Source organism: Mauremys mutica, chromosome 10, assembly GCF_020497125.1.
Source record: "Mauremys mutica isolate MM-2020 ecotype Southern chromosome 10, ASM2049712v1, whole genome shotgun sequence".
NCBI classification, from domain to species: Eukaryota; Metazoa; Chordata; order Testudines; family Geoemydidae; genus Mauremys; species Mauremys mutica.
In genome coordinates, this window is record NC_059081.1 from 50,863,635 (window position 1) to 50,874,316 (window position 10,682).

General features: G+C 44.1%; 1 protein-coding gene across 1 annotated transcript; it reads left to right on the forward strand.

Moving 5' to 3' along the window:
• Positions 1–301: 301 nt before the first annotated feature.
• On the forward strand, positions 302–8,930 carry INPP1 (inositol polyphosphate-1-phosphatase). The gene is given in 10 exon segments (XM_045032844.1): positions 302–367; positions 3,279–3,350; positions 4,157–4,193; positions 5,288–5,389; positions 5,392–5,445; positions 6,918–7,039; positions 7,041–7,083; positions 8,573–8,718; positions 8,720–8,883; positions 8,885–8,930. Coding segments are annotated over 10 exon segments (852 nt in total).
• Positions 8,931–10,682: the final 1,752 nt, after the last annotated feature.

Genomic DNA, 10,682 nt, shown 5'->3' on the forward strand with positions numbered 1-10,682 from the left:
ACACAATTTTCTACACTCTGGGTCCTAGTGGCACCCTCCACAGTCTAGAGCCTGAGGCGGTCGCCTCATGGTAGGCCAGCCCTGCTGGGGATATATAATAAAATAATATTGAGCTCCACAAGCCCAAGTCGGCTGGCACAAACTAGCCGTTTGTTTTTCTTTGCTGTATAGATGCCTAAGATGCCTGACTCCAGGTGGTTTCCAGCTGTGGATCGCAAGCCAAGCCAAGCCAAGCACCTTCCTGCAGCCTGGACTTAGGCCTTGCCTACACTACAAAATTAAGTTGACCTAAGTTAGGTCGATGTACAGCCATGGCAGTAATTACTGCAGTGGTTCAAGTCCACGCTACACCCCCTCTGTCAACAGTGTACGTCTTCACTAGGAGTACTTCCATTGACTTAACTGTGTGGTGCTCTGACAGCTAGGGTGTCCCCCCAGACTGACCCAGGGCCGAAAGCCTAAGCTGTCAGCCCCACACAGGGCTCACACCACCAGGCAATATAAGAAAAGCAGTGTCTACACTGACACTGCATCGCCCTAACTACATCAACCTCCACAGAGGTGGAGTTATTAGGTCAGTGTAGTGAGCAACTTACATCGGCAGGAGCAATGTTGTAATGTAGATACTTACAGAGTTAGGTTGACATAAGCTACCTTACATCAACCTAACTCTGTAGTGAGACCAAGCCTGTGGAACCTAACAGTGAGAGGGGAGACTTAGGACACATCGTGTCCTCAGCGTCTCCCATCGGCTGGCTTAAGTGGCTCCCTGCCAAGCATGATGGATATGGGGAGAAGGATAACAGGGCTACATAACAGGGCTATTGTAAGAATTAATAAACATTCGTTTAAAGTGTAATGTGCTATGTAAATGGTTACAGTTGTCGATTTCATCATGCAAATTAGGTACCATATTTATTATTGAACTAAAAAGTGAAGTATTGTTATAATACATATGTTCACAATGGACACACAGAAAATGTCTGTTTCAGTAGATAGTTTTTGTAGAGGTGTGACTGATAGCCCCCATCTATTAAGGTTGCCTAACATTTCCCATTATAAGACAGTTTTCAGTATTTATAACTGCCAAACTAGTAGTTTGGGATGAAATTTCCATGGCAGGTATCTACCTCAGGCTGAGCTTTTTTTTGCAATTTCAGCCAAAACACTTCAGTCATTTCTTAGAATAAGGCTAGGGGGAAATACATTGTTTTTCAATGTAATAAAAAAAAATTTTTTTTTTTGAAAGCTCGTGTGCGCCCATACTTTGGTTTAGGGACTTGAAATTTGGCAGGAAGTTGATGTTTATGTCAAAGATGTGCCTTTTGCTGTCCCTATGAACATCTGCCCAGATTTGGTCAAATTACAAACCTCTGAAAAGTCACAGTTTGTACATGCTCAGTAGAGAGTTGCTAGACATTTTAGCAGCTAAAATCTCCAAAGATTCTATCCTCACTGAACATGCTTGAGTGTCACAGCTCCTTGTGCTGAGCAGACATTTTGAATATACTCCATCCCATCAAAACTCCTATGTGTGACAGAATTGCTATCCCCACAGAGCTTTAGGGATGAAGCTGTCTTTTTTTCCTGTAATGACTGCTCTAAGGTGGAGTAAGGTCAGGCACTAGAAGTGAGAATAGGGAGCCTGTCTCACCTGTGCTCTCAGTGACATCCTCCCTTTCTCTCTCTCTTCGCACCCCACAATGGTACCCAGGCAGTGTGGAGGAGGGGACAAGTGCCAGACCTAGGCATTGTGGTAGAGGGCTGGGAGTTGACTGGGACTCAAGTCTGGCAGGGGAGTGTAGACTTGAAGGGGACTAGCTGGACAAAGAGACTGGGATAAGGAGCCAGGGAAAAGGAGGACACTGAGACTGGATGAGAAGTCCAAGGAACCTTAATTCTGGCATTACCTAACTTTTAAGTGCTCCACTTTTAACATACTTTTTTTAGACCTGATAGGATGTTGGGTTCCAGGGAAGGTGTAAAAACCACAGGATGTAGACCTTTACATTATACACTGTGCTACACTGGGGAAATATTTTTACCAAACCCAGTATATAAATAATTACAAAACAAACATGTACATAACACTGTTGGGTCACCAGAATGTTTCAAAGGGTCGTGTGCCAGCACCTATAGCTCTTGTCTCACAGGGCTGGTTGGGCTCGCCTGCCTGCTCCAGGCAATGCAACCTGTGGCGTCCCAGCGCCACTCGATTTGGCCCAGCCATTGTGATGATGGGAGTCCGAGTAGGCCAGACTTGAGTGAGTAGCATTGCAATCCTATGAGCCAGGCCACAACTCCACTCTCACAAGTTTGTCCAGTCAGGAGGGTGGGGCCAAACTTGAGCGGTGCTACAGTCCTAGGGATTGCGATGCCCAGCCAGCCCCACAGCACAGGAGTTGAAGGAGCTGCCATTGTGGCTGCTCAGCACTACATGTGCTGGGCAGGACCAACTCCTCTGGGGGAGGAGGGGGGCAGGTTCAGGTTCAGACCAAAACAACCCCAGGGCTTCAAATCCCAGACTATTTATTGGGTCATGACAGGCCATAAACATTTTCAAATGGATCCTGAGCCCAGAAAGGTTGAGAACTGCTGGCTTACACTATTCAGCATTGCTCTTATCTCCTGGACCTCCATGCCACTGCAGTGACCATCAGGAGGATGAATGGAACTGGATGGTCTGGTAAACAGACAAAACCAGAAGAGAGAGGAAAAAATGGAGGGAACACCCTCTCTGGGTTCTGCTCTTAGATGTTATATATCACCTACATGTTCTCTCTGAATAGCTGACAGGTGTGTATGACTATCTGCCTGATTCCAATCCCATTGAAGTCAATGCCAAGACTTCCATTGATTTCAGTGGACTTTGGATTTTAAACTCTTATCATTCCTAGGACAAGAGACTAATTCTCTGATCTGACTAATCACCAGCCAAATTTATGCTTTGTTGGCAAAGTCTGGAGAAGAAAGTTCTGTGGCAGGGAAAAAAAGAGGTTACTTTGCTTCCTGATTCAGTTTGGTTCCATGGTACTATGTCTTGGGAGACCAGAGAAGCAAGTACGATATAAACCATGAATCTCTGAATTTCTGCAGAGTACAGTACTACATTATTAGTTTTGGACCTGATCTCCTAAGGTGCTCCGTGTTCTCAGTTCCCACTGGCTTCAACGGACATTGAGGACATTTAGCACTTTGCAGAATTGGGCCCTTCAAAGCCCAAATTAAAATTTTGTTCAAAACTAAACATATGTTGTTTTTCTTCACACTCAATTTAGTTTCCAGGTTTGGAAAAAAACATTGCTGGGGAGAAATCCAATGAATTTACTAATGAGCTGGGTAAGTATGGGGTTATTATTATCTATTTCTTGTAACTTGATTCCTGTGTTATTCTGATCCTCATCTTGACACTCTGAAACAAACAGATGTTTTAAAGCTTTCCACAGTAAATACTACAATATGTTAAGTCCCATTTCAAATACCTTGTGAACATGGTATATTTTAGGAAACAGGAATGTCAAGTGATACAAAATGGCTTCAGAAATGCTCCACACATGAATAATTTAACTCAGATTGCACTGATAGCACTACAAAGCAAATAGCTCAGGTTTCTCATCTATTGTTAGTTAATTTAATTTCCAGCTGAAAATGTGAGTAGAGACAAAAACAGTATGGTAAATGTATAGTATAGCATTTGTGTCAATTATACATAGACATTCACATTATCAATTCTTGTTATGACTGGACACAATAGTCTACACATCCTAAGTGTATAGAAATCTTTTAATGAGAATCATTAAATATTAATGTTTCTATTCATCTTCAAAGGTTTTATAAGAATCGCGATCTGTCCATACGTCTTTACCTGGGATGTTTCTTTAAAACTTAAAAAATAACATGGTGTACTAGGGCCTGATCCTATGCTGATTGAAGTTAATGGCAATGCTCCCATTGACTATAATGGTGTAGGATCAAGACAGTATTTCCTAATACAGAGGGTGGGGTAGTCTAAGCATGTTCTCACGAGAATGTGTTTCATCAGCGCATCAATGACTTGCCTATTATTTTAATACCATGTGGATAACTAAAATGAAAACTGAATTCAACTACTAGCGTTGCCCAGATTCTAAAATATTAACACACACACACAATATAGATTACGTTAAGGTTAAGATGCTCGCTGCAAAATAAAAGCAAATAAACTGTTGAAGCCCTGACTTACACTATCTGACTCTTTTTTCTGTGTTGAGGAATTATAGGGTCTTAACACCACTACATGCTGTCATGTTTAAGGGGGCAAATTCAGCCCTGGTGTAAGGGGGGGGCACAGCCAAAAAATGGAAAAATGTGAGTGCCTATACGTAAGCACCTAAATCCATGTTTGGGCACCTAAATAGCCTGACTTTCAAAAGTGCTGAATACCTGCACCTCTGATTAAAGTCTCAGAGTCCAGTGAATTCCTGTGGAAATCACTGTAAAAAAAAAAATGGCTGAGACCAAGATTTTCAAAAGTTGGAGTCTAAAGTTAAGCTCCAACCTCCATATTTAGGCATGTAAGAAATTGGTCTGACTTTCAAAAGTGCTGAGTTCTTAGAAGCTCTGAATGACTTCAGAGAGAGTTACTTGAAAATCAAGCAACACATTTAAGTATTTGGTGCCTAACTTTAGACTTTCCAATTTGCAAATATGGGTCATTATTTTTCTTTCACTTCAGTGTTGTCGAATTTCTTTTCAATATTGAATAAAACTGCATGTATTTATCCTATGACAATAGATGTTAAATTTGTGTAAATATGTAATTGTGGACTAATGAAAAGTACTATCTTGTAAGAAATATGCACTTGCATACACAGTAACCTATTGTTTAAACCAAATAAGTCAATCTTGTATTTAATTTTTTAAGTGATTTCTGTGGGCATTTTGCCTGAGTAAGGAATCTAGGATTTAGACCCCTTTCTTTCCGAGGGTCTCCATGGTATGCATGTTAATCTGGGACATAATCTTCCATAACTTGCACATCCAACTGTCAGTGAAATTGGGTTTGTCAAGTGGACAGGGGAGGGAAATCTAATTAGTACTGAAAGTAAAGAAGCAGAAAGAAGAATCTAGCATTGTTAAAAAATGATTTCTGAGAAACTTGGGAGCCTTGTCTAACCTCCCTGTATTAATCACCACAAACATTATTTTATAAGTCTTCCTCTGGTGACAGAAATTCTGTAAACAGTTTCCTTTTATGTTAGTTTTTTGAAGAAAAGATCAAAGTTACCATTTACTCAACGACAGGAAGCTGCATAGTTTCTTAGTAAAGTTCTTGCTGGGAACATTCTGGCATCAAAGTTACTAGCTGAAGTAGTTCATTAAGATATTGCATTTATAGACCCACTGAAGCAGTAAAGGAGATAAACATTCCACAAGATATTATGAGTATCTGGGTGGATACTATAGGTAGGATAACAAAAGGGAAGAACAAATATAACTGAGGAATTTATACCCTCTCTAGTATACTGTATCACCATGAACACAATCAACCTTTTCCTATGCATTGGACACGCCAGCCTTTTTCCCATTTAATTGATAAAAACCTTCTATTACCCTTGTGCCCCAATGTATGACTAGATTCACCCCCTTTGTTACTACAGGTATAATTGAACCTATAACGTTGTGCCACTGGGAGCCGCTGTGCCTCAGGGAGAATTCACCCCGTGTGAGTAGGCAGTGGTGATGCCAGCACTCACCCAGGGGACTCAACCAGGGATGGATAGCTTTAGTTTCTATCTGGGACTCCATAGATGCCCCAAACAGCACATATCCTGGATGCTCTAGCCAGGGGCGGCTCTAGGATTTGCGCTGCCCCAAGCAGGGCGGCGCGCCGCGGGGGGCACTCTGGCGGTCGCCGGTCCCGCAGCTCCGCTGGACCTCCTGCGGATGCTCCATCGAAGCCGCGGGACCAGCGGACCCTCCGCAGGCATGCCGCCCCAAGCGCGCGCTTGGCGCACTGGGGTCTGGAGCCGGCCCTGGCTCTAGCCCAGTGTTTCTCAAATGTGGCCACCGTGGCCACATGCGGCCACCAGTGGATTTTCCTGTGGCTACAATAGCCTCTTGGGCAGAAATGGGGGAGGGGGCAAAGCAGTGGCCCCTCCCTGCAGCGCTCAGCAGCTGGCTTCAGCCTCCCCCGCCCGGTTCAGCCAGAGGCTCCAGTGACAGGCTATAGTCCCCCTCACCCGGCTGCAGCGGACTTCAGCTGTGGGCCTCCTGAGGTGGGCTTCAGCCCCCTCCCCACAACTTCAGGGCTTTGGGTTTCAGCCCCTTGACAGTAGTAGGGCTCTGCCTGTGGGCTTGGGACTTCAGCCCACCCCCGGCTCCAGCCATGGGGCTCTGGCTCTGGGCTTCTGCAGGGCCGGCCTTACTGGGCGCTGTGGTCCAGAGGCAAGAAGTGGGGTAAGCCTGATGTCCGAGGCCACGGAAGGGAGCCCGAGGCGAGAGGGAGAAGCAGTGGGGTCTGGGGAGGCAGTGGGACCCGGGGCACCAAAATATAACTGTACATTATTTTTACTGTTGAGTTTTCCTAAAGTTAATTAAATATTTTAGGGAAAAAATTGTCAGAGTGGCCACCAACCAGAGTTGGTTGCCACATTCTGAGGCTGCCAAAAAACGTGTTGTGAGAACCCCTGCTCTAGCCATGCCCCATCGTTGGCCAGTGTCACTCCTTTTTGAGGATCCACTGGCTGTCTCCATGCCAACAGTGGGGCAGTGGTTGCAGGAGGCCACCTTGTGCCACTGCAGCATTCTTCCAGCTGGACTTTCCATCCCTGGGGCCAGAAGTCAGTGTATGCACTGCTGACGCAGGCCCATTGCCTACATACGTAATCGTGGTTCTAATTGTGTCTTTAATTGTTATAAAATTATTCCATTTTTAGATTCCACTTCCCAGTAAATAAAAGGTTCTGCAGATGTCCAGCCAAATCAAGGAGTTTTCCCATCTGGGCTTCAGTGTGTAACTATTTTAACTGGAGCATATGACATACAAACTGGGATGCCTTTTGATGTCAGTCATCAATAAACCATTTGCAGCACAAGATCCAAGTGAAAAAGAGAAATATTTTTGAGTTAGTTCTTATTCATCTTGCATTTACAGTTCACACAAAATTCCGTCAAGTATAGGGGTGAAAGTAACTCACAGGACTTACCGGTATGGCCGGAGTCCTGGGGGGGCTTCATCCGGAAGAGGCGGGGCCTCAAGATTTAAAGGCCCTGGGGCACCAGCTCTGGCTGGGAGTCCCAGAGCCTTTAAATCACCCACGGGGCTCCCAGCTGCGGAGGTGGCTGGTAGCCCTCAGGGCGAACTAAAGGGCCCAAGGCTCCAGCCACCATGGAGCTCCGGGCCCTTTAAATCCCGGCCCCAGCCCGGCCGCCAGAGCTGCAGGTGGGATTTAAAGGGCTCCTCCGGGCTCCCTGCCACAGCGGGGAGCTCGGAGGAGCCCTTTAAATCCCGGCCCCATCCCAGCCGCCAGAGCTGTGGGACAGGGATGGGGCCAAGATTTAAAGGGCTCCTCTGAGTTCCCCGCCGCCCAGCCCAGCTGCCATGGCGGGCCGGGGCTGGAATTTAAAGGGCTCCTCCGGGCTTCCCGCCGCAGTGGGAAGCTCAGAGGAGCGCTTTAAATGCCAGCCCCAGCCCAGCCACCGGAGCTGCGGGCCGGGATTTAAAGGGCTTGGGTCTCCCCGACCCAAGTCCTTTAAATCCCCGCTGCAGAAGCCGATGTGGTCAGGCACGGCATACCGGCTCTTGCTGGTATGCCGTACCGGACCATACCGGCTTACTTTCACCTCTGGTCAAGTATAGCCCAAAACACAAAATACGCATATATATTTATGAAGTAAACATGTTGTGTTCTATGCTTATTCAGTCCTCACACTAGCCAAAAATCCTATTGCAGTCAATAGGAAGTTTAGTATGAGAAAACTGATGATCTGATTTTGATCTCCCATCAGTTTTACACTGGATTAACTCACTTGATTTCAGCTGAGTTATTCCTGCACAAGAATAAGTGATACCAGAACCAGGCACTGAGTGAATTCAGCAGGGTTTGGCCCCATGTAAATTCCATAGAGGTTAATAATTTTGCTGCTCACTAGTGGCACTGTTCTCTTTAAATCAAATGGAGCTTATAAAACAAGACATATTCAAAGATAATACTCCTCTCTGTGTTGTTAGGATGGCTGTGGATGTCAAGGCCTTAGACCCATTAGCTTGGCAGTAATGCTGTGGATTGGAGCATGGAGGCTTGGGTGTGAGAGTAACCTTGAATCTCTCTCTTCTTGGCTCAGGAGTACTTGGTACAATGTAGAAGAGATATACCCAGGCTTCTGGGGAGAGAGGTAAAATGATGCTTTTCCATATTCCATTGGTGCTTCCTATCACCCATTTTATAGAGCTGTACTAGTATATGGCTCAAAAAGAACCATTTGCCTAAATTCTTGAGGAAGAGACCCAAGATTGGTCCCATCAGAGATCAAAACTATAGGGTGAAATGCTGGCCCCACTGAAGTCAACTGGCATTTTCCCTGGGAAAAGGATTTCACCCATGGTCTCAACATGCAACTGGTTACAAAAGCCTTTGAGTTGTACAAGGTTTTGTTGATATTTATCTCATTTCAGAAGATTCCACGTTCAAGTGGAACTGCTATGCCCCGCATGCTGTGCTGAGATCCTTAGGAGGAGGGAATAGTAGACTTGAAAGAATGTTTAATGAGATGACAAGAAATAATGCATGATGTGCCACATTTACTATATATTGTAGAAGTTTAAGGGGCCACTGAAACAGAAAAATGGGCCAGTAAAGGTGGGGTTGCAGCTTACAGATCTGAGAAACATTTGGGAAGCTTTAAGTCTTCTGATTCAAAACCTCTGTTTGATCACTGTGTTACCATAAATTGTCAAATCAACCTACTGAAGATGGTAGAGGACTTTTTCTTATTTAATTTGTTTTAAAGAATGAATTCAATTTAGTTTGATGAATAATTGCCTATGTAGCTTCTAAGGCAAAACCAGATCTCTGTATGATACACTACTGTAGTGAAACTTGCCCCCAAACCAGTTGCTCAGTAGAGGCGGCCTACTAATAAAGGGAAAGCTGAATAGCCCATAGTACACATGAGGATGCTTTGAGGCAACCTTTTAAGACCAGAGGTTGCCTAATATGCGTGGTCTCATACAGATTTCACTGCATTCTAATCACACAGTTTTTGCTCTAAAGACCCAATTAATAAAACTTCCATTGATTCTAAGTGGGAGCAATATCAGACCCATTAGCTGTGACTCTTTCACCTTGATGGAGGAGGAGTTGGTTCCAAAATATCTTGGAACATCTACACACAACAAATCTTGCTTTAAAAAACCAAAATGATTAACAATGATGGGGCATGACTTTGTGAGGGGACAGGTCACTTCTGGGGCATATGCAAGAGGTGCTGAGTGTCTCCTGCAAGATGACTAGTTCCCTCACCAGCCCCTGAAGTTAATGGGAGTTGAAGAGGCCAAGTTTAGACTTTTTGGAACTTACACAGGCAGGGTCTTTCACACCCTGGAAATATAGATGGGGCTGTCATGCACTTGGAGTCTTCTAAAAACACTACAATCAAGTGCCCACTCTAGTCTTAAAGTACATTTCCCATTAACAAAAACACAAACAATGAAACAAATATTCAAACATCCAAATTCACCGCTAAATATGTTTTGCAATATAAAACCATTTAAACAAATACAACTATTTCAGGGTCTTCACATCTCTGTGCAGAGTAACTGATCTCATATCTGAGTATATAAAATAGTAGGTTTATTATTGTTACTATTTTTAATAAACAATACCTATTGTCCAGTGTAAAACAAGGCAAGTTCCACATGAAACCTACTGGTCAATGTGTGTTGTGTCTCCCTCTGTTCTCAGTGGTCACAGGGAGTGAGTCTGTTATGGTCTTCAGCTGCGGAGCCTGACTTTTTAACTCAAGCTGTAGAGACTTGTGCTTTTTGGCTCTGGACGTCCCTGGTGTCAACAAAAATAGGGGAGGGACTATCACACATGTATAGATACTGTTTCAATGTTTAATAAAATAGAATTTCTCAAAGGGTACCATTCCTCCCTGTGGAAAGAGCCAGCACAAAGCTTATGTATGATTTAAGTCCCAATAATAGACCCAGTGCTACAGTGAATTTCACCCCTAAACCACAAATAATAGAAAATGTCATCTTAGGCCCTTATCCTGCAATGAATTCTTTACAGGCACAGCCTTGTACCCACATGGAGTCCCACTGAAGTCAGAATCTGCCTTCATGAAGCTCGTTGCAGGTTCAGGGCCTTAATGCTTTTACATACAAACAGTAGCTCGTGTCTTAGTGTTCACCCAGTGATATGTAAAGGTGCATATGTAAATATGAAAGGCATATATCCTGTGTAGTTAGTATTTGTTTTTACATATTGCTTTTCTTTTCCTTTACCAAATGAATTTAATGCTTGTAAAGGTGCCAAATTAAAAGCCTGCTTCTCCACAGAATAGTCACATCAAGGGTAATGGCATTGCAGGGTTATCTGATTGCCTTGTCAGTAGGGAATAATAATTTTCACTCCACTGAGCTGCATTTGACATTGCATTTGACTCCTCTGTTATTCACCCGTGAGGATGTAAAC